The 25,964-nt window shown below is 35.5% G+C and overlaps 1 protein-coding gene across 1 annotated transcript in view; it reads left to right on the top strand.

Annotated features, from left to right (window-relative positions):
• The first annotated feature begins 1,000 nt into the window (after nt 1–1,000).
• The window catches only part of Rab21 (RAS oncogene family member Rab21), a 69,150-nt gene continuing 44,186 nt past the window's right edge, over nt 1,001–25,964 (top strand). The window contains exon 1 of the mRNA XM_090406059.1: nt 1,001–1,308. Coding sequence (XP_090262185.1) covers nt 1,180–1,308 — 129 coding nt within the window. The 5' untranslated portion in view covers nt 1,001–1,179. The remainder of the gene's footprint in view (nt 1,309–25,964) is intronic.

Raw genomic sequence — 25,964 nt, 5'->3', positions numbered from 1 at the left:
CCTATGGTCTGAAAATTCTTCCTTCTTGTTCCTAATACTTCTGTCATTTGTATACATGAATTGCAGAAGCTGATTTGTCCCGTTCCTATTTTGATGCATTATACTAACTATTCCATTCTGATTTGTGGTCTTTCCTACTCGCTTGGGCATATTACACACATTCACAAACTCAACTGTCTCCCTAAAATCTGCATATCTACTCCCCCTCCCTTAATATCTCTAGTTTTCCTGATTCTGCACATTCACTTCCACTACATTCAACAACACCTTTTCAAATATCCGTACATCAAATCCATTCAAATGTAAACCATCCATTTTATATAAATCCTTTTGCCCATCGATCTCATTCCACAAATTCCACACCACTCATCAAACATAATTCACTCATAAAGTCATTAGCATATTGTGGCACCATCCTAACTTTCTCACTCTTCTCTTTTTCTACCTCAACCAATTTCTTCACATCCTCACTCATAGCCTTTTTGTTTCCTTTCAAATCATTTGTACCAGCTACCACTATCAATTCTTCACCCGCTGCTTTTGCATTCTAATTGAGTTGCTTACATTCTTAACGTTCGCATCGGGTTGGTGCGATTTTGTTAAACTCTCAACTAACATACCTCTTACTAAGGAATCTCCATACTACACACGCTCTTTCATTTTGTTTACACTCTCTATCATACCCTTATTTTTTCTATCATACTTTTGCCGATTATTAGTCGGTACGCTTGGTAAACATTTTTTCCAACGCTAAATCGCGAAATATTATTCACATTAAGTGAAACTCTAGGAATATAGCATTTGCGTAGTTTTAGATTTATTATTTTATTAAGTTTCATTAAATAAATTCTCAGTATTAAATTAAACATTTTTACTTAAAATGATCAAAGCGTAATGTCATTTCGTCCCTGTGGTTTTCAAAATATCTATTTAATAAAATTTTTCGTATAAAAAAACGCCACCTATCATGTTTTAAAATTTTATTGGGATTTACGCAAGGGAGTATCTAGTGATGTTCACGATTTGTGGTTAAAGGGTAGGATGTATAATTAGATTGTATTTTTAATTAGATATTTAATAATTGTAGTCATGCTGTTTCTAGTCTGTGAAAGTTACAAAGTTTAAAAGTGTACACGAATTACTTTCTCCACCTTGAATTTTCTAATCTAATTGCACGCAATGGCTGTAAGTGGACGTAATTATTCTTTTAAAGTTGTACTACTTGGTGAAGGATGTGTGGGAAAAACGTCACTTGTACTTCGTTACGTTGAAAACAGGTTTAATGAAAAGCATGATACTACGTTACAGGTAACACTTTACTTTTATTCATGTCGTTTGTATTTTAATCTTCTGAAAACATTAATTACATCATGAGTTACGAACTATAACTAAAGATTAGTTAAAAAGCTAATGTATGCTATAAATTGGTTTATTCTGGTTCCGAATGGCATCATTAAGTCTGTAAAGCTTGGATAAGTCTGTATTTGCGGATATGTACAGTTAAGTTTTTCGATGACTGGACTTTTTATCTCGATTGCTTCACTCATTGATAATTCCACTTGTCTTCCGAATCGAAGATAGAAGGATTTTCTATCAGAGCGTTCAGTGTTTGCTTGGGTGACACTTATCTGTATTTGATTATACTGTTGTATATATTTGAATTTCTTCATAGGGAAGGGCAAAAAGTGTTTTAATGAACATCAGAATACCATACCCCCCCCACACACACACAACATTACTAATAGCCATTTGTGTAGATTCTGCACATAACTCATGGACAGTTTACAGCTATGTTGAAATATTGTCTCCATGTAGTAGTAGTTAGGACAATGTTTCAGTGTGTCTCATCATGGTTCGAGCTCTAACCCAAGTATGGCACTTGGGTTAGAGCTCAAATGTTGGTGTTCTGATTTTCCAACTGTAATGGTTTTTTTTTTTTTTTTTTTTTGAACCTAGCTTATCTTCTCCAGGTGATTTTCTGTTTCTTGTGTCTTTCTGATTTCTAATTCTTCTTTAATTATTTCCTTTTCATTTTCGTTAATTGTTTGCCAGTTGTTTTTTTTTTAAATATTTGTCTGTCCAAAATTCTGTGTAGTAATTTAGAAATTCTTCTAATTTCAATTCGGTGTTTAATTTTATGTTTTCTTTGGTATCTGCAAGAGAAGTCTTTTTCTGACTTCTCTTTTAGCTATGGCTCTTATTCTGCAGATATAATTTGTATACCAACTAACTTTAAACCAGCCCAGAAGTTGTCATCTTGCTTACCACTTAGCTAGGTTCAGAACTATATAAATACGCAGGAACAAGATTCAAAGAAAGACTTATTTTTAAATAAAATTTATTCAACTGGTATCCTCCCAATAGAATGGAAAAAAGCAATTGTGATTCCTATCTTTAAAAAAAGTAATAGAGATGACCCTGAAAACTATAGAGGTATCAGTGTACTAAATTCCTGTTACAAAATATATAGCAGAATCTTAAATAGCAACCTAATGAAATATTATGAAAACTTTATTTTAGAAGTACAGAATGGATTTAGAAAAGGAAGATAATGTATAGACCTGGCCTTTTGCCTAAAATTAATAGAGAAAAGAAGAGAATACAATTTAGAAACACATATTGCATTTTAAAAATACCAAGCAATTTTAAACCTGGTTTTACTCCATTTCCCAAGTAAGCAAACAGACAAACAAGTCAACTTTGCACCTGCAAGTGATGCAAGTCTAGCTGATCCTACAGGTAGTGCAAGACCAAGGCAACTCATGGTAAAGGTGGCATAAGCTCTGATCACTAATCTTAATATTTACTCTTAATGCCAAAACACATCCCCTAGAAGGGGGTGCATGATGTTTTGTATTAAAGGCAAGGGGTGATGCATGATGTGCCTTTAATACAAAACATCATGCATCCCCTTCTTGGAGATGTGTTTTGGCATTAAGGGTAAATATTAAGATTAGTGATCAGAGCTTATACCACCTTTACCACGAGTTGCCTTGGTCTTGCACTACCTGTAGGATCAGCTAGACTTGCATCACTTGCAGGCGCAAACTTGACTTGTTTGTCTGTTTGCTTACTTGGGAAATGGAGTAAAACCAGGTTTAAAATTGCTTGGTATTTTTAACATTTATTATACCCAAGGTAAAATACCTTCTACATATTGCATTTATTGACTTTGAAAAAGCATTTGACAAAGTTAAAAGAAACATATTATTTAATATATTAAAAGAAAGACGAATACCAAATAATATCCTAAAAGCTATCAAAGTATATATGAAAATAATCAAATACAAAGATTAAATCATGAGCTATCATATACAAGAGAAATAAACCAAGGGTTTCAACAGGGATGTCCCCTCTCAGCAACTCTTTTTAATATTTACTTAAATGAAATAATAATAAAATGGAATAAAAATTTACATCAAGGAATTAAACTTTCTCCTACAGTGAACTTAAATACACTCCTTTTTGCTGACGACCAAATAATTACAAATTCTGAAGATATCTTACAGAAAGCTATTTTAGATCAATACGAGATAGCCAAAGATTATGGTATGATAATATCAACAGAAAAATAAAAAACTATAGCCTTTAAAGGACAAGATCCAGCAAGAATTAAAATAGTAATAGATAACAAGACTTAGAACAGGTGAATTCATTTAACTACCTAGGATGTATGATCGCATATGAAAATGAAAAAAGATATAAATGTAAAAATTGCAAAATATTTAAAAATAACAGGTGTAATTAACTCTATATTTAAACCGAACCTAGTTCAAAAACAAACCAGACTAAAAGTATACAATTCATTAGCCCTACTAGTCTTAATGTATGGAAGCAAAATCTGGACAATAAAACAAAAAGACAAAGATTAATAACAGCAGAAATTAAGTTTATGAAAAAAACTGCAAAGTATACCCTATTTAATCACAAAAGAAACGAAGAAATTATGAAAGAATTAAACCAAGAACCAGTAATAGAAAAAATTAAAAAATATAAACGTACATACATAGATACATAGCTCATGGCAAAACATGATGTTAAAAAAAGAGAATCATGATGTCATTATATATTATCAGAATTGAAGAATTTAAAATATTTTAAGTTAAAACTTTGAAGGAAAATACAGATCTAATCCTAGAAGTTGGAAAATTAAAATAAGAGTTAAAAGTAAAAGTCTTAATATGTTATAATAAGTTAAAAAAACATATATATCATTATAAATTCAGATCTAAGTTCATAATCCAGGTCACAGCTTCTGGAACCGCTTGTAAAAAAGTCATTCCAGTCATTCTGATAAGCACGGAAGACGCATTCTGTTACAATATTAGTCTGTCGTGGAGCACCATAGTCACATTCTGGAGATGTTTGTCTGTTCCATTTATAGAGAGTATCTCCACATAGGCCATGATTTGTCCGAATTCTATTTAGTACCGTCCATGTTTTGCGAGGTAGATCTGATCCTGTGATGATTTGATCACCTTTAAAGATGTTATGCAAATGTTCTTTCGTATTTTCCTTCCATGTTTCTTCCCACTTTGATAAAGGATTAAAATTATTTAGCACTAGTTCTTCTGCTGCTTGTAGCGATGGATGGCAAGATTTCAATTGACGTTAAGAGTTGGGAGATCGTGATGAATAGGTAGGTTCGGGTTACCAGCAATTTTTTGGAATTCACTGACTAAAGAATTCAATCTACGTAGTTCTGTAGGAATAATGCCTGCTAAAAGAGGTAACCAATATGTTGGGGTCGATCTAATAGAGCCTGTAATTAATCTTAAGGTATTGTTCAATTGAGAATTGATAATCCTTGTGTGAGGGCTATTTAGCCACACAGGAGCACAATAATCAGCACTTGAGAATACCAAAGCAAGGGCTGTTGTCCAAAGAGTAGAGGCTCTAGAACCCCAGCTAGTGCCACAGCGTCTCTGTAGGATATTATTACGTGTCCTTAGTTTATATGTAGATATAAACTAAGGACAAGGATGTTGCCAGAAAGTGAGAGAACGGTCAAGTGTGACTCCCAAGTACTTGGAGAATGTATTATATAGATATGTAGTGTTGTTGAATTCAATTTTTAGTTTCACATTTGTCAAGTTATTATTTAGATGAAAACAAGATATTACCATTTTGCTCCAATTTAAACAGAGTCTCCATCTTTTAAAATATTCATCCAGAATAGTTAAGTCATCTTTCAGAATTTCTTCTGTACGATTTATGTTGTGTAGTTATTGCTATATCGTCGGCATAAAATTTCCCTGACGTAGTGATGGGAAAATCAGATATATACAGATTGAATAATAACGGAGATAAAACAGATTCCTGTGGCAGTCCATTATTTAACTTCCTTTCACTGCTAGTTTTATTACCTATAGTCACTATAAATCTTCTATCTCGTAGCATATTGTTAATAATATGGACTATTGTTTTACATGGGATAATTTTATATAATTTATATAGAAGGCCTTGTCTCCAAACGGTGTCGAAAGCTGTTGAAAAATCAATAAATACTGCTGATGTTTTTAAACTTTTTGAAAACCAGCTTCTATGTGAGTTACCAAAGAGAGAACTTGGTCACAACACCCACGCTTTGGTCTGAAGCCAGCCTTGTTCTATTGGGACATTTTTAAAAATTGTAGAGCTTATTCTATTATAAATAAGTCTTTCAAAGAGTTTATAACAACAACTGAGGAGAGTAATAGGTCGGTAACTTTCCGGTTTATGATTAGGCTTACCAGGCTTTAAAATTGAAAGTACTTTTGCTTTTTTAAAAATAGTGGGAAGTTTACCAGTAGTAAGAATGTCAGTATAGAACTTTGTTAACCATAATCTTGCATTTCTTCCCAGATTAATCAAAAATTCTGGATGAATGTTATCAAAACCAGGAGCCTTACCAGGCTTTAATTCCTTTAAGGCTGCTTCAACTTCTTGTTGCGTAAAAGGGTGTGCAAAATTTGAAGTTATAGGTGAAGACTTGCTAAATTCTTTTAATTTTCTCTTCATATATCTTGTATGCTTTTTATTGATTGGGATATGTGATATATTAACAATATGTATAGCTAGTTGATCTGGGGTGATTCTTGGTTGTTCTTTAATCAAAGGAGCACTACCACCTAGTTTCCTAAGAAGGCTCCAAGCTTTACAGCTGGAATGAGTAAAGTCTATACCTTCAACTGTATTTACCCATTTTTTCCTTCGGGATATATCCAAGTTTTCTAGGAGTTCGTCTGTTGTTTTTGGGTCATTGTTTATCTGATATTCGTTATAAAGTAATTCACATTCTTCACTCCAACCATGTATATAGTTATGTCTGATACCTCTAGGAATACTTTTCTTGGCAGCAAGCAGGACTACACTTATAAATCGATGAAAATGACTACTTATTGGAGATATCCAGTGAATACATTTGTCAAGTTCATTTGCATATTTATTCGAGTCAGCCTTTTTAAAATTCCAGCGTGGGATAGGCTTTGATCTTACAAATGGAATGGAAATGTCAATTAATACTGGTCTATGTTGACTATGAGGAAAGTCAGTTAAGACCCTTCTCAGATTTTGCATAGGGTGACCTGAATTATTTTTGCTCACAAGACAATTCAGGGTTATAATCTCTTTTCCAGGTTGCAGATCTAAAAGTGCCTTTGTTTTTGGCATCAAAGACTAAATGAAGATTATTTAGTTCCATCCAATCGACAAGTTTTTCGCCACATTCGTTGTTTTGAGCATAATTCCACTGTTCATGGTGACTATTAAAGTCCCCAATATAAATTGCAGGATGTTCAGCAATAAGAATAATTTTTTCCGTCCAAGGTGATCCAGGTAGCTTATAAATATTTGTAATTGTAATATCTTGAACATTTATCACTACTGTATGTATGTTTACTACAATATTTTGAGATAGAAGAAAAACTTCTTTAAGACGATTTCGCACATACGTTGCTATTCCATATACTTCATGATAAGTTGCACCAATAGCAGTGTAACTTGGAATGTGACCTCTTTTAAGGAGTTGTTCAGGATCAGCAGCATGCGTTTCCTGGACAGCAATCACATCAACATTGATTGTTGGTTAACAATAATTTCGATAAATAATCGCATTTGGCTTTGCTAATAGATTCAATATTTATTATTATTATTTTTATTCAGGCCTCCATGGAGTCAAAAGACTCATCATGGGAGGTCCTTCCTAAGAAACACAAAGTCTATCATACCACTCTTTAAACTCATTGACCATTTTCGCTCCCACCACTCCATCAGGCAATGCATTCCACGGTTCAACCACCTACACGCAAAGAAACCACTCCTTACCCTCTTGCTCACGGTTTCCTTTCGTAACTTCTAGGGATGGCCTCTTGTCATCACTCCTTCCCGCTGTTCAACCAAGCCAAAGAACTCCCCAGTGTCAACCCTGTAACCACCTCTCAACCGTTTAAAAGTCTCAATCATATCACCTCTCCGGGGTTGATGATTGATAGAAACCAGAAATTTAGGGGACATGTTGCAAAGGTGGTGAAGGTAACAGAGGATTGCTGCAGTAATTAGAAAGACACCGACCTGCAGAGATAAGAGGGTTATCATTCCGTTGTATAAGTCTCTGATCAGACCACACTTGGACTATTGTTCTCAGATTTGGTCTCCAGGATTTGAAGGGGATAAATTAACTGTGGAAAGGATACAAAGATGGTTTCAGGACTGTACAAGGATAGTTATGAGGATCGGCTGAGAGAATGTGGACTGCAGAGTTTGGTGGATAGAGTATGCAGCGTCCCATTGATGTGTTTCAAACCTCAAGACCTTCCATTGTGCTGCATTAAACCGACAACCCCCATTCATATGCCCATCTGTGTAGCTTATTCAAATCCTCTTGAAGGGCTACCACATCTGCACTATTACTAATAATCCTTCCCAGCTTCACATCATCCATAAACAACTATACCCTTGCAATCCACTGGAATGTCATTGATATAAAGGTTAAACAATATAGGTCCTAGTACTGAGCCCTGTGGAACCCCACTTGTAACTCTCTGCCTCCTGGAAACTGCTCCACCATACACAACTCTGATACCTATCAGACAGCCAATCCTGAATCCAGTTGACCAATCTGACATCCAGACCCATGAGCTGCAAGTTAAATATCAGCTTATCATGTGGTACCCTGTCAAAAGCCTTCGCTAAGTCTAAGAAAATTGCAGTATATGCCTTTCCCTCATCTAATGTTCTTGTAACTTTATTATAAAAGGCTAGCATATTGCTAAAACAAGAGCACCCTTTCACAAATCCATGTTGACTCTCACAGATAACATTACCCTCATCTGCCCAATGCTGTATATGGTCCCTCACTACTTTCTCCAAGATCTTAACAACTACTGATGACACACAGACTGGCCTATAATTAGACACTTCCAGTCTGTTACCACCCTTATGCAATGGCACTATCTTACCTTCCTTCCATTCCCTGGGCACCTTTGCCAAAGCAAGACTTTCATTGAAAAGCCAGGTTAAAGGCATTGTCAGTTCCCTAGCACATTCTCTCAAAACTCGTGGTGAAATACCATCCAGTCCCAAAGCTTTACTGACATCCAGAGTACTCAGTATCTGAAACACACTCTCCTCCTGAACCTCTAAACCTTGAAGCAGCCCTATCCCTCTAGCATTAAAACTGTCTCCTCTAGGATGAAATACTCCAATAAAGTGTTCATTGAACAATTTCACTATGTCCTCTGCATCAGTCACTCTATTCCCATTTTTATCCCACAATATCATTCTTCCACAGTCATTTCTCCTCCTACTGGCCACATAGCTAAAAAATTTAATTGACAAATATACGTAGTGTAGGGCCAATGTTTATAAATTCCGATTTCTGCAAGTCACTATATTCAATAAATTTAGTAGACATCGTGAAATTGGCCAGGAGATCCTTATGATGGACTGGCTGTCTATCGCTGTTGCTCATTTAGCACCACCCAGGGACACATATAGCTTTAAGATCACTATGGACGCGAACAACTTTGTCCCCCAATATAAGCATAAATGGGTGGAACACGTTCAAAGAATAAAAACAGATTAGGAAAAAGAAAACCAGGACGTCCTCTTGAACGATTCTACGATGACTTCTAAGGCCAGAACAGGCCATGCTAGGCCTAAATCCTTGATGTTGATGAATGTTTTTTCTTTGTTTATATTTATTTAATTCTTTGTTTTTTAATTTCTGCATTCAGTTCATTGATCATTTCTTGAAGTTCTTTTGCTGCGTTGTCTAAAAGAACACTGCCTTTTAGACATTCTCTGTGAATCTACTGTTGTGTAGTATCTTGTTACAGTGAATTCTGTTTACTGTTGATGGCATGAAAAACAGGCACACACAATTTTTTTTTTTTTTCTTGAGTTACTTTTATTAGAAGAATTAAAGAAAATCAAACTTACTTTATTACTCAATGGAGATACAGCGAGACCATGATACAGAAATTATTTGATAATTATCACCATTCTTCCAGATTGTAATCTATGTTAAATGGAACAGCATCCTCTAGCTTAAAGGAACATCTGAATACATAGCAAGGACTCTCTGCAGATATAATTTGTATACCAACTTTAGGACCAACCATCAGGACTTTTAGGAGAACAATAGCTTCATCACTTCATTCTCAGTTACTGTGTTGTAGTGCCTACGTGCAATTGCCCTTCTTTGTAAGTTCCTTTTGAAGATGGCAACGTGACGTTGCCAAAATATCGGAAATATTTATTAAAGTGTAATTTAATTTACATATTTTTATCTACATTGTCAATTCCTTAAGTGATTTAGTAATGCATAGCTGATGTATAAGCCTGTCTACGAGAATTACCATCATTCACGGAGATGCCATCGCACGGGAGGCCCACCAATATGGTAAAATGAAGTTGAAGTTGTCTAGACAATTAAATCGTCTAACTTTCCTAAAATGCTGCCAGGATAATCAGGTGATCCCAAATTGTGTAAAATTCAAGAACCCGTTTTGTTTCACAAAAAAGCTCTCTTTATCTATAACCATTCCAGCTACGCTTTGCTTCAGGAACAAATTGCCGCCATGCGGTTTCTCTTAGCAGACATTAACAAAGCTATTCATGCTTTTGAAGAAGAGCTTTTGTGCACTTTAAATCATGAGCTTTGGTCAATTTTACATGACATCTTGTGTACCACAGCAGACAAAGAATTTGAAAACATACGAGGTCGACAGATGAAAAAATTCGAAAAATTAAAGAACTCTACCGTCAATCCAAAACTTCCTACCAACACCATAATCAACCTTTCTTCAGTCACCCTGAAGCACTCAAAGCACTTTTATGTGGCCACAACTTTGCCATTGCTCCCAGAAAAATACCTAGTGAGGATATTATAATCCAGATTGAACGCGGAATCCGCCACCTTCCAAATCAAATCGCCAACAGTGTAAGACTGGATGTAGCTGTGTCCTCTCCAAAGCAAGACCACCAAAAACCAACATATCCAACAAGGAATATAAAGCTCTGCAGGAAATGAGGAATAATAAAAAAATAGTAATCACCAAAGCGGATAAGGGAAATGCATCTGTAGTACTTAACCAAAAGGACTACACAGGTAAGCTTAATGCTCTTCTATTAGATCGGGCTACTTACCTTCCTATCGAATACAATCCCGCCAACTCACAAATCAGAAAACTTCACTGGCTTCTTAAGAAAGTCACTTCTTGGCCTGTTAGAAGTTACCAACAGATTAAAGCTGTTTAACTCTATATCCCCCCTCCCCCAATATTTATGGACTCCCAAAAATACATAAAGAAAATGTGCCATTACGTCCCATAGTGAATGGCATTGATTTCCCCCACATACAAATTAGCTAAACATTTGGTCAAAGCGCTCGCACACTATACTGGCAACACACCATCACACATAAAAAACTCAGCTCACTTCAAAGCCAGCATAGGAAATCTTACACTCCAACATACTGACATAATGGTCAGCTTTGATGTCTCCTCCTTACAAATGTCCCACTCAAGAAAACTTTAGAACTAATCCAAGCTAAATTTTCTCCCGCTATCACAGCCCTATTTCAGTTCACAATGAACTCAGGCTGTTTCATTTGGCAGGGAAAATTCTACAAACAAATAGAGTGGACGGCCATGGGTTCACCACTCTCCCCACCCTTGGCCAATTTCTTTATGGAGACCTTTGAAGAAAAAGCCTTAGCCTCTGCCCCACAAAAACCAACCATATGGCTTCACTATGTTGATGATGTGTTCGCTATTTGGCCACATGGCTCTGATACACTCCTGTCCTTCTTAACACACTTAAACAACCAACACCCCAGAATCAATTTCACTCTGGAAAAAGAGGAAAACAACAGCCTCCCTTTCCTAGACACACTAGTCACCCGCCAGCCTGATGGAACCTTCGTTTTCTCAGTTTATAGGAAACCCATCCATACATGCAGGTACATTCACCAACAATCTCCCCCCCCCCTCACAACAATATGGAGTGGTGAAAACACTATACAACAGGGTCAAACTAATCTGTTCTAACGACAAGGCCCTAAACTCTGAACTAAATCACATCCTCAACACTTTCTCAGCCAGTGGCCACCCCCCCCCCCCCCAAAAAAAAAAAATCCAAAAAATATTGAAACCTACAAACCACAACTCCCCCTCCCCCTCCCCCCACACACAGTAAGGATTACTCTAAATCCATCACCATTTCCTACATCCGAGGCACCTCGGAAGAAATTACCAAAATTTTTAAATACAGACCATACAGAAAATTGGCATCCCTTATCCGCTCCACTCAAGACCGACCACTTCCCCTAGACCTACCTGGTGTATACCAGGTCCCTTGCAGCTGTAAACTGTCTTACTTTGGCCAAACAGGCAGGACAGCGAATATCAGAATTTCGGAACACAAGGACTACATTCGTTTTCACAAGTACAGCCACTCTGATCTTGCAGACCATGCTCTGGATACACGCCACAGAATACGGTGGAAGAAAGCTACAGTAATACACCATAGCAAATACAAATTCAAAAGACTATTTATGGAATAGGCCTCAGCCCTAAGAAACTCTCCAAACCTCAACAAATTTGGTTGTATGAGACTGTCCCAAATTTGGGAAGCTTACATCAGCAGACCTTCAGCCCAATGGCCAAGAACACCTACTTAACCCTCTAGGAGGCACCATCAGGACTTTTAGGAGAACAATAGCTTCATCACTTCATTCTCAGTTACTGTGTTGTAGTGCCTACGTGCATGTGCCTTTTTTTATAAGTTCCTTTTGAAGATGGCAACGTGACATTGCTGAAATATTGGAAATATTTATTAAAGTGTACTTTAATTTATATTCTTATCTACATTGTCAGTTCCTTAAGTGATTTAGTAATACCAACTTTAAACCAGCCCAGAAGTTGTCATCTTGCTTACCACCTATCACAGATACATCATCACTTCTATCCTTGCCTAGTGTTTATCAGATACCCTGTTCTTGTCATCTTTGCTACTTTGGACCAATTGGCCATTCTGATACTATTAGAATTCAAGAATATCAAGATTATATGTGTTTTTGGAATCTGAAGGTTCAAGCCTTACTTCTCATGCCATTAACACTATACATAGAGTTCACTGGAACTGTACCAGGATGCTACACTACAGTAGGTTAAAAATTGTCTGTTTTTTGAATCATGTGAAGCCCTATGCCACAATCCTAATCTTAATCAGACAGACTGTATGCCTGTGTAGTTTTGGGAAGTGATTGCTGTTAATGGTTTGTATTTAAAAAAAAAAAAAAAATTAATATTTCCTTCTGTACAACTCTGACTGAGACATATTATACACATGCTCTATGACTTATTCTTCTATTCAGAATTTAACTGTTACTACTTCTTCAACCTTTTACCTGAAAGAAGCTCATGACATATTGAGCAATATATATAGGAGTAATAAATTATATTTACTTTTTCTCTTATGTGTGAAGCTGTTATCAAAAAAATTATATTGTCTTTATGTTTGACTTAGTATATCAAAATATTATTTTTTTTTTAAGTTCTTGATTTTTTTTTTTTTTTGGTCTTCTGAAATTGCTAATGTTGATGAATCAAATACTTTAACAAAATCAGTGAATGGGTCAGTTTGAATTGAATGGTGGAGACGGAGTTGTAGATCAGGTGCTCTCCCTCGATGAGTCTTTGGACTTCCTGGAGGTGTCAAATAATAATAATAAATGCAGAGCTGGTTGGCCGAGTGGTTAGTATATCTACTCTCCAGCCAAAAGGCTGCAGGTTCGAATCCCACCGTGGGCATGGATGTTTGTGATCGTCTGAAAATACTAGTGGTGGCGGTGGATCACTGGTGGAGGAGAAGGAAAGTTGTTGAGTAGGTGCCCTCCCTCGATAAGTCTTGGACTCCCTGGAGGTGTAAAATAATAATAATAAACACAAAGTAACATAAATATAAACATTTTAGTATTTATTTGTCATTTTGATAGTCTTATTACATCGATATTGATAAATAGTGTGTTGTAGTTTTTTATTGAATGTACTGCTTGTTCTAGTGGCAAAAATCTAATATGTTTTGCAAACTGTTGACAATGATTAAAATATATATATATATATTTATTTATATCTTGTTAAAAAGAAGCTAACTGGGCAATCATTTTAAATATTGTATGTTTCTCTTTAATATCATTATGCTATGCTATTTGTATTATCTCCAGTTTTAGGCAGGATGTATAAATTTTACTTGGCACATAACTGGTTCACCACTTGCTTTTAAAACATTAAAAAGTAAACACTAGATAAAATTAACTCTGAAATTTTTTTTTATTTTAAATGAATTCTATAATAGTTGGTCATAGAAGGTTTCAGTTTGTGACAAAACTATTAAATGAAAGAATATTAGAAATCCATTTCATAGCCAAATATTTGTAAGTTGAAAACTTTAGAATGACTTTAGAGCTTATGAGAATACATCCTCTTTCATTGGAGTTGTCTTGTATGGTTCTATAATTAACTCTGCCAGCAGAATATATTTTGTCTTTTATTAGTGATTTTGATTAAGATTTCACTGACCTGGCAGTTCTTTTTGTCAGTTCTCATCAGAGACAAGACAGAAACCTTAAGAGGGTAAGAACTTTCTCTTGAATACTGTGGCAATCCCATAATGGAAAGTCATTTTGCTTAAGTGGAGGTTGATGCATGAATTATAATAATTTAAGAAAGAGCCTATAAGGCTTTATGCCACAAGAAGGCAACTTTGATGCTAAATATAAGCTCTTAGGTCACTGTCATAGCTTTCAATTGGAGTAAAAATGCCAAGAAATTATATCTTTGTTTAATCCTTTAAGTATAAGCAAACTTTGTTTGCTTATACTTAAAGGAAATTTAAGTGTCTTCACACTTAGACACTGTGCATGAAGTGTCTTCACACTTAGACTACTTGTATATAATGGCCAATGATTTCACATTAGTTGTCTTAGTATCCCATAATGCAAAACATCCTTGTGTCTATAATGCTATGCATTATGGGAAGGGCCACTATCCTGACCAGTTACAACCTTTGTATAAGTAAAAGGTCTTCTCCAAAAACTAGGTGTCCTTAGGATTGCTCTAACCTCAGTGAGTAACCTGAAGGATTGTATAACTCATTATACTCCATTTATCTCAGCAATGCAGAAGCCTCAGCCCTATCCAGTGGTAGGCAATAATCTACTTCTAAGACAAGCATCAACCTCCACAGGCCAACAACAGAACCGCTCATCTAACATGAGAGGTAACATCTAATATATAGCTCAATCTAACAACTATAATAGAATGTCACCAAGTTTTGTAGGGTGATTAATCAAGACATGAAGAATGGAATATGGCCTTGCTGTAACCCAGGAAGCCGAAAATTTACATAAAACAAAGTTGAACACCTCTTTTGCTGTTTGGTCTCCCAGGCATATAAAGAAGGGAACAATATATCATTTGTTACATGCAAGAAAATGCAAACAAGAATATAAGTTCCAAATCTGAACAGAAATGATGGTCTAACCATTCCAAGAATGTGGAGGACCCATATGCAACCTTTATAGCAACCAGAACAAGCCAAAGAAAAATCTCACTACAAGAAGACTTGAAGTGCTTTTTTTTTTTTTCTTTTCTTCCCTTAGCATTCAATTTCAACTTGAACTGTACAGGTCCAGAAGAAAATCGTAGTATAACAATCTGAACTGTACAAATCCAGAAGAATCTTAGTGCAGGAGGAGTTTAACAAAGTTTATTGTAGTTTTTTATTTATTAAATTTTTTAATTTTTATTATTTTTATTTATTTATTTTTTTTTAATTTTTATCACCAGAGGTCAGGCTAAAAAAAAGATCAATTAACAGCATAGATTTAATTTACCTTTATAGAGTGCAAGAGCATGTAACTTGGTTTCCTATACACATGTATCTTTCTGATGATGACCTCAATGCAGGGGTCGAAACATCAAGTGTTATTTTATTAATAATAAGTAAAATAATCATTTCATCACATGTGTTTTGTGTCCCTAAATTCGTAAATATGAAGAATATAAGTTACTTCATACTCCTCAGTTATATCCTATTTTAAAAAAAAAAAAAAAAAAGAAGAAAGAAAAAAGCCGTAAATAAATCCACTGCCAGCTAGGTGGTCCTGTCACAGTGTCACCAGAGCCCTTTTAGCCAGAATGTTCCAAGTTCCCAATGAATTTTCATTCATCAGGCATCTCCTACTAATTCAGCTACCCCCACATGTGTCCTTTCTCTCAATAAAATTTTGTAGTACATTAAATCTGTATTATTTATGCAGTGATGATCATAAGTGGATATAACAGTTATGCTTTTGTGACCAGTCCTCTGGCTAAAATTTTTGGTTTCTCTTGGATCACAGAATTTAATTTAATCACAGGTTTTAATCATCTGTTATGTAAGATAAAAACAGTTTTTAAGAAGTAGATCTTTCAGTGAGAGGGATTACATTTTGTTATTGCTTGGTGCATTTTTTTTTCCATGCGCTTTTCTTTGTGGATGCATACTGAATATTTAATTACACAGAAAATGTTTAAGGAGGTTCAAGGAGTGTTTAAGAGTAACAGCTAGACTACTGGGAAGAGAACTTGATGTTGCCTTTTAAGGAATTCAGACAACCGACTAGGGCTTCTCACCTAATACCTAATCCTCACCTTGTGGTGTACCCCTTTAGTAGGTATCTACCTGGATACTGAATGAGGATGGGCTACAATTTGGAATTTTGCTGACCAAATTGTATTCTTATTGGCTTAAACCATAATGCAGAATGATGGTACAGCATGACAGAATTTCATCTGGCTGGGGCATCACTCACTTAAACAAGACCCCAGTTTTTGTCAGGCTGAGTGAACATCAAAAAGTCAGCTACTGGAACAGATCCTAACTCAATATCAACGGATTTCAATATTGGTACCATCTTTGAAATTTATTTTCTATGTTCTTATAAACATGGAAAAGAAATATCAGATATTCTGAAGACTATTGAAGAAGCATGGAAACAGAGAAAGAGTAATATAAAAGTAATCAGAGATAAAGATAGCATGAAGCTGTATACAGTATAGATAAAGATAACTGAAGATAAAAATATTCTACACGTCTGGAGTGATTAATTTGAAAGATTGCTAAACAGCTGAATGTTCAATAGGAATGTAATCAGGAATATATATGTCAATGCTTGAAGTAGAAAAAGTCATAAAAAACCTGAAATGTGGAAAGACAGCTTTAATAGGTGAAATTCAGCTAGAAATGCTCAAATATGGAAGTATAAAATCTTTTACAGTAGCTGCATTGCATAATTCATAAGGTTTGGTCAGAGGGTTGAATTCCAGATGATTGGAGCAGTTGTCATACAAGCTTGTAAAGTTAATTTACTTATCTATAAAAAGGGAAATAAAACTATGCAAAAATTATAGAGAAATTCATGCAATTAGTGTTCCTGGATTTGAGAAGTTAAGAAAAATTATGGAAGGGAAGCTTGGAGAACAAGCTGTGTTGAGGCCAAATAGAGGTGGTCAGGATGAGATTTTTACTTTGATAGATAGTCGAGAAATCATAGAATCACAAGAATCTATATTTAATTTTTGTAAATTTGGAAAAGGCATATGAGTAGCTGCCAACAGAAGAGCTGTTTAAAACAGTACAGTTATAGGTCAGCAAAACAAGTTTTTTGCTAGGATTGCTGAATAAAGATCCAGAGGAAGACCAAGGTCTAGGTGGATTGATAAGTAAAATGTGCCTTGGAAGATACAAATATAAGATCTAATGATGTTGGAGTCTTGAAGATAACAAATTAATTTAGAGAAAAATTGTTTATAGGAAGTTAGTGATCAATTTTTTCCATCTAGTACTGTTGTAATATCCTGTACATCCCCTAAGGATGCATATCGGGAATTTGATATTGATGATGAAAATGTTTCAAAAAAGGCATAAAGTGGAAGTAACTTTTTAAGGCAAATTAACACTGGTCAACAAATTAAAAATTTTATGTGAAATTAATATAGTTGAATCTGATGTACTTCTATACTGAATTCAAATCTGCAATCTAAAAAATTCTGTCATGTAAGGATTTTTTGATAGTATATATGCTTGTTATAGTTCGCCCACCATTTGTAGGTCCCTGCTTCGCGTCTTTCCAAGAATGGTCGATTCATGCTGAAGGGGAGAAAGAAATGAAGGACGTCCGAATTGGTCGCCAATACGCGAAATTACGTGTTTTATAGGTAAAATTTTCCAACTGTTATACAAGCAACATAGTTAACTACAATAATCATAAAAGAAGTTAATTTTCCAACCGGAAAATTAACTTCCGGTAATAATAAACAACTCATCCCACAATACGGACTGATTACCCTATCATCGGAATGGGTTCTCCTTTTTCTGAGATGCGCAGAAGTGTCGAGGGACCTCTAATCGGTGGGCGAACTATAGAAGATTTTGGAATATTTTATCAAATATTAGTAACAAACTAAAATTTCAAGTTATTTTGACTTAATTATCCATTTGCAACTGTGACTTAAAAGCATGTAGTATTACTTTGAATATGTTTGAACTTGTCTTACATGAAGAATATCATAACACAACTACAGTATATTAAAGGTTTCACTTGCACTCCATTGTCCTTAGATCTTGTTTCTTTAATTTATTATATAGCATTTAATTAGATCTGCAAAATATGTGTTGCTTACCTTTGTTGTATGTGCATGGCTCATTTACAAGCGTTAAGTAACAACATACAACATCACTTGCAATGTAAGGGCATTTTGTTACTTGGGATATGAAATTGGAAACAAAGATAAAAATTTGGCTCCTTACTGTTGCTGCTTGTAAAGTTAATTTGACTGAGTAGATTCAAGGAAATCTCCAGTTTGACCTCTAGGGAACTGATTTGAATAGATTGGAAGAATCATGTAAGATAATTACTTCTGATTAACTAGTGTATCTGGATATTCTGTGAAAAGAAAACATTTGTCATGCTCATATTTAGAATCTGTCATACATCTACTGCCCTACTCTAGATCTTGCTTCACAACCACTGCAATTCTGATGAATAATGAACTCTCTGCTTGGGTGTGGAGGAGTTGTCATCATCAAACGAAAACCTGCATAAAATTGTCAATAGTTGCTTCATCTGATTGAACAGAAGGAATAAATGATCTTATTTGAATTTATTTAAACATCAATCTGAGAACTGCTTGTATCTTCTCTTCAGCAGTGGAATTTATTACCTTGTGAAATTAATTTTTGTTTTTGGAAATAAAATCTTATCTTCATATTTGGAGACAAAAAGTGAAATTTATTTCCATGTATAAATGACCCTTTTTAAAGAAATGGAGTCTTTGAGCCAAAACAGATGGGCTCTTTTGCCTTCCATGCTTCTTGCGGATGCAACAAGTATGAGGATGAAAATATGGTCACGTTGAAAGAACTAAGATAAAAGATTATTATTGGATATTATTATATATAGACATCTCCAGTGAGGTGGATTGATGCAGTTAGAAGTGCCTTAGAAGACCAAATATCATATCTTATATAACAATATTGGAAATCTGACTCTGATAATAGACCACTTTGAAAGAAAATTGTCATTAGGTGGTTGTTGTTGTAATTGTCATTAAGTTGTGTTGCCCTAAGGCAACACAACTTAGTTTATATTATTACTGTCATAGGTGCACACACACATGGAGGATGCATATCAGAAATTTTAAAATCTCTAGAGAGTCAGGGATTGAAGGAAACTGAACTAGATCCATACCCTTTCATTGTTGAAAATTGGTGACAAGGCTTCCCATCTTATTTCAATTCGGTGTCTGTGTGAGTAATGCTGATTGATTCATTCAGTCATTCTTATATTAGTTTAGCAAAATAGCTAGAATTTCTTATAAACTTTGTTTTTGATTTGGTGAGCGATGTATTAGTATTAACTGATAATGAAAATAAACAAAAATTAATTAAAAAAATTGAAATGAATTTAAAAAAATATACAGATTAGCATATATGGAGGGGGGGATGCTGAAAAGTTTTGATAAATACCTAGAACAAAAACGACTGGTTTGTGCAACAAGGGAAAGACCTTTTTCTCAGAGGATTGCAAATGAAGCAGCAGGAGTGTAACAAGTTTAACACTTTGTGGGGAATATGTAGAATAATATGTAATTTACATGGTTCTACCTCGATTTCTAAAGGTAACGCTGTTAACATTTCTTAGATTGCACCTTTGTATAAATATGGAAATGGTTGGAAGAAATCTTGGTTCCTTCCAATCAATGAAAATTTTCTAGTTTCTCCTGGAGGTGTGTGTGTGGGGGGGGAGTGATATTTTTTATATTCTAAATGAAATTGTAGTTTTATCTTCTGCAGCAGACTTGGCAGATAGACAAATTAATATATGAAAATGAACAATCAACATGCATTGATACAACAATATCTTATGACTCTCAATGTTTATATTTGTTCCATACATGAGAGTTTGAAGAACCTATAGTACATCAGTGTGCTGTGTGTAGGCTGCAGGTGATCATTGAGAAAGAAGAAATCTGTTGACATTTTTCTTGAAGAGCTGGAGATTGTAGTTGTTGGTAAACACTTTACGACATAGCCTGTTCTACAGGACAGAAGTCTTCTTCCTCTCTTCAAGGATTAGGCATTTTCCTGTGAGAAGAGCTTCACTGGTCTTTCCATTTTGTTGCTGGTCTTCCTCTCTCTCCCCCCATTTCCTCTTTGATCTATATCTACTACCTCTTTTGGTAGCCAATATCTTTCCATCCTAGATAGATATTTACATTTTTTCTATATCCCTTGATCTTTTCATTTATGTTAGAAATATCTACCATAGTTATTTTCTGATGTCTTCATTTCTTATATGGTCCAATCCTTTAATTGTTCTTAAAAATCGCATCTCTGCAGCTTCTATTTTACTTTCATCTTTCTTTTTAACTGTCCATGTTTCTGAACCATATAACAGTGGGAGTGGCCATTACTTTATAAAATTTTAGCCGAGTTTCTCGTGTTGTTGTTTTATTCAGTGTCCTTTTAACTGTTCCACAGATTTTCTGAAAATTCTTTATTTTTTCATCTATATCTTTATCTTTTATATTTGTTATTATGCACCCTAAATAATTAAACTGTTTCATCTGTTCTGTTATTTTACAGTCTATAATTATTTCTGATCTAACATGATCCTGACCTTTAAATTTTGTTTGTTTTGTGAAATTTTTAAATCGTATTGTTAGCTTATTTTGTTTAATTCATAAACTGATTTTTGAAGGTCATCTTCATTGTCTTGTAATATAATCTGATCATCTGCATACAACATTGTATTGATAACAATTCTTCTGGTTAACTGGATACCATGTTTTACTGTTTCATATTTTAATAATATGATCAATATATATATATATTGAATAAAGTTGGAGATAAGCTTCATCCCTGTCTGACACCCTGATTTATTTGAATCTCTTCTGTTAATTTATTACCTAACTGTACTTTTATTATTATTATTATTACCACCCAAGACCTCATGGAGTCAAAGACTCATCTGGGAAGTCCTTTTATCACACACAGAGCTCATCATACCGTGTTTTAAACGCATTCAAACTCTTTGCAGACACCACATTCTCAGGCAAGGCATTCCAATCATTCACAACTCTGCACGAAAAAAACCTGCCTCTCACTCCCCTACTCACACCCTCTTTATACAGTTTCCAGGGATGACCTCTGGTTCTCCCTGATCCCCCACTATTCTCTGTAAAATTTCTCCAACATTGACCCTATAACAACCCTTTACCAACTTGTAGGTCTCTGTTATATCACTTTATATCTTTACTAGGGGGGGAACTCCCCTCCATCCGTGCCCCCCCCAAGTTCCAGGCTGGTAAGACAAAAAACGTTTAGAATTTTGGCTTATATTTTTATATATATAGAGTAGATATTAACTTTGTATAGCTTATACCAGATTTAATGGATATCCTCATTTTTTTCATTATATTCCATACTTTTTCTCTGTGTATTTTGTCAAAAGTTTTCTTGTAATCTATAAAGGCCATATGAGTCTCTAAATTAACTTCTCATCTTTATTCAATAATTTGTTTTAGCACATAAATATTGTCTATACATGATCTTCCATGTCTGAAACCATTTTGTTCTCCTGAGAGTAGAATGTTTGCAATATTTCTAAGTCTTTTATTCATGATTTTACTGTAAATTTTATAACCTGTATTTAATAAATTTCTGTGTAATTTCCATAATTATCTGTCTCCTTTCTTAAATATAGATATAACCTCAGCTTTTAACCAGTTTGATGGAACCTCACATTTCCTCCAGCAGTTATTTATTAATTTTAAGAATCTATGATTTACGTATTCTCTGCCATATTTCCAAAGCTCTGTATTTATGCCAACTAATCTGATTGATTTTCTATTTTTTGATACTTCTATTGCTTCTTTTAGTTTTGCCAATTTTATTGGTTCTATATCAGTGTTGATTTCTTCATTAATATTTTCTGTTATTAAATTTATTTCATACCATAAATTCTTATAATGTTCTATCCATTGTTTCTCTTGTATTATGTTGATTTGTGCTGTAGCTCTTTCTTTGTAATGTAATTTCCTTAATATTTTTATGCTGTCTTGTCTTTCATGTATGTCTTCTATTTTATTAATAAATCTGTCCCAAGAATATTAGTGAGCTTTCTGTACTATGGTTTTAGCTGTATTTCTTTTGTTTTTGTATATTTCTTCTTTCCTTTGTATGTTATTGAAGGAGTGATTTGTGTGCCATTTATTTTGCTTTTATTGCATTTTCTATATCTGTGTTCCAGATTTTTAATGTTTTTCTTTTTAATATTTTATTTTTCTTTCCAAGTACTTCAAAGGCTGCTTTATTATTATTCAGGCTTCCATGGAGTCAAAAGGCTCATCATGAGAAGTCCTTCCTAGAAACAGTCTATCATACCACTCCTTCAACTCATTGACTGTTCTTGCTTTCACCACTCTATCAGGCAATGCATTCCACGGTTCAACCACCCTCCATGCAAAGAAACCATCCTCACAGCTTCCTTTCATAACTTCCAGAGATGGCCCCTTGTCATCGCTCCTTCCTGCTGTTCCACCAAGTGAAAGAACTCCCCAGTGTCGACTATGTAACTACTTCTCAGCAGTTTAAAAGTCTCAATCATATCATCTCTCCTTCTTCTATGTACCAAACTCTGCAGTCCACATTCCCTCAGCCAATCTTCATAACTAACATTGTATAGTCCTGAAACAATCTTTGTTATCTGCCTCTGTACCCTTTCCACAGTTAATGAGTTCTTCAAATCCTGGGGACCAAATTTGAGAACAATAGTCTAAGTGTGGTCTGATCAGGGCCTTATGCAATGGAACGATAACTCTTTTATCTCTGCAGGTCAGTATCCTTCTCAGTATTGCAGCAATCCTCTGGGTTAACTTCACCACCTTTCCAATATGTTCCCTGAATTTCAGATTTCTATCAATTATCACTTCCAGATCTTTTGTCTCCCTCTACTTCTTCCAGTATAGCTCCTCCAATCGAGTATGCAGCCTCCCATCAATGTATCCCAAACTTCAAGACTTTACATTTTGCTGCTTTATACCGACATCCCCATTCACCTGCCCATCTGTCTAGTTTATTCAAATCCTCTTGCAGGGCTGCCACATCTGCACTATTACTAATAACCTTTTTGAGCTTCACATCATCTGCAAACAACTGAATATCCCTCTGCAATTCATTGACATAACGGTTGAACAACACAGGTCCCAGTACTGAGCCCTGCGGGCAGGGGCATGCTGACCATATGTGTGCGACACACACACACAGGCGCCAGGATAGTAAAAGCACCAAAGGGGAGGAAATACTTAAAAAAAACCTTTTTTTTTTAAGTGATTTTTTTTTATTGGAGGGGGGGATAGGGGTGCCAACTAAAGTTTTGCACACAGGCACGGACACTACTGGCACGCCCCTGCCTGTGGGACCCCACAAGTAACCTTCTGCCTCCTTGATATTGCTCCACCATACACAACTCTCTGATACCTATCAGACTAATCATCCTGAATCCAGTTCACTAACCTGACATCTAAACCCATGTGCTGCAAAACTTAAATATCATCTTATCATGTGATATCCTGTTAAATGCCTTTGTAAAATCCAAAAAAAAAAAAAAAAAAAAAAAATTGGCAGAATGTACCTTTCCCTCATCAACTGCTCTTGTCACTTTATTATAAAAAGACAGTCATATTACTAAAGCAAGAGCGCCCAATAACAAATCCAATATGACTCTCGCAGATAACATTATCCTCATCTGCCTAACACTGTATATGGTCCTAACTAATTTCTCCAAGATCTTAACAACTACTGATGACACACAAACTGGTTCTATAATTAGACACTTCCAGTCTGCTACTGCCCTTATGCAATGGCACTATTTTACCTTCCTTCCATTCCTTGGGTACCTTTCACGTAGCCAGACTTTCATTGAAAAGCTAGGTAAACGGAGCTGTCAGTTCACAGTTTTACTGACATCCAGAGTACTCAGTATTTGGAACACGCTGTCGTCTTGCACCTCGAACCTGCCCTATCCCTCTAGTATTAAAACTTACTTCTCCAGGATGAAATACTCTAATAAAGTGTTCATTGAACAACTCTACTATGTTCTCTGCATCAGTCACTCTATTCCCATTTTTATCCCACAGTGTCATTCTTCGACAATCATTTCCCATCCTACTGGCCACATAGCTAAAAAATTCCTTAGGATTTTCTTTGGATGTTAGTTTTAATCTTTTCTCATATTCCAGTTTTGCCTTCCTTACCATACTAGTCACTCTCCTGGCCTGAGTCTTATATTCTTCATGCATCTGCTCTCTATCCCTCTCCTTATATCTCTTCCATAACCTCTTTTTCACATACAGTTCCTCTTTGATATTGTTTGTCATCCACTTTACACCAAATTGTGTCCTCTTCTTCATCGCTCGTGGAATATAGCTTAGTATTGCTGCTAATAAATATTCCTTCACAATTTCTCACTAATGATATCCCACCCTATAATTCCACATATATTCCCTTTTCTTTGATACTCCTACATGGCTATTCATCCTCCAAGTCAAAACTACATGGTCTCTCTCCAACTGTGGGGGAGAGATGTCATCTCAGATATAATCAGCACTTCTGATGCTGTGACCAGATCCAAAACTCTTGAACCCCTTGTTCCCTCAATTACATGTTGCCCGAAACATTTGTCCTTCAAGAATTCTAGAAATTCCATTCCCTTATTACTACATGTATTTTCCTCTTTCCAATTTATACTACTGTAGTTAAAATCTCCTATAACAATCATTCTTCTTGCACTTGCCAATCTCAACTGCCTAAACATCTTCTGCTCCCCACCCTCTATGCTTCTTGGCTTGTAGCAACATCCCACTAAATATCCTGTCTTGGCCATCTCTATCTCACACCATATGCTTTCAAAACCATTAGTGTCACTGCCTTCCAAAGCCTCCACTCAAAAAAATAGAGAATGTAATTCATCATTTATCATTAGCAGTACTCCACCATGTTTTCCCTTCCTATCCTGCTGAAAAATGCTGTACCCTGCTACTTCTCTTCCTGTTATTATATCATCTTCCATCAACCACGTCTCAGAGATCCCAATAATCTTTGGTCAGGCTGATGCTATCAGCCCCACCAATTCATCTCCTTTATTTCAGATACTGCTGGCATTAGTATAAAGCATAAAAATGTCACTGTTTCTATACCTATCATTATCCCCTCCAGACTGCTACGTGATCTCATACCCATTTCCACAAGAGGCCACTCCTGTTACCATCCACCCTGGGAATTCTAGTTTCTCTGCATTGACTTGTTCAGAAAACAGCAATCTCTCCATATGCCTACGTCCTTCCTCATTCAAATGCAACCGGTCTTTTGCATACAGTTCCCTTCTGTCCTCAAATGCCCCCCCCCAAGCATCCACATATTCCAATCCTCTCTTCTAACACATTCTGGCTATTATGCTATTCATTATTATTGCTCTTCTGCTCAGCTCGTCATTATCATACCTGGACAACACACTATCTTTCCCCTCTGAGTTTTCTTTTGTACAACTTCAAGCATGAATCTCGGAGCTCTCGCTACCCAATTTACACTGCCTCTCAAGTCATTTGTGCCCACCATCACAGTCATCTCATCCACCCTTTCACCCTGCTTAATTGCCATAGCCACACTTTCTATCATTCCTCCAGGCAAACACTCCTCTGGCATCCTATCTTGCATGCCATGGATGCTCGGGTCTCCATACATGACATCTCTTACCACTCTGTTTCTTGATTGCTCACCTGCATCCTTCACCCTTTCTCCTTTTACACTTTCTCTCTGTGTTCCTCTACTAATCTGCCATCTGGCATCACTCTATCCTTGGTTCCAGCACTGCATTC

This window comes from Typopeltis vanoorti, chromosome 16 (assembly GCF_054136105.1).
Source record: "Typopeltis vanoorti isolate ZY-2024b chromosome 16, IOZ_Tvanoo_1.0, whole genome shotgun sequence".
Taxonomy (NCBI): Eukaryota; Metazoa; Arthropoda; class Arachnida; order Uropygi; family Thelyphonidae; genus Typopeltis; species Typopeltis vanoorti.
This window is presented reverse-complemented; position numbering and strand designations above follow the sequence as displayed.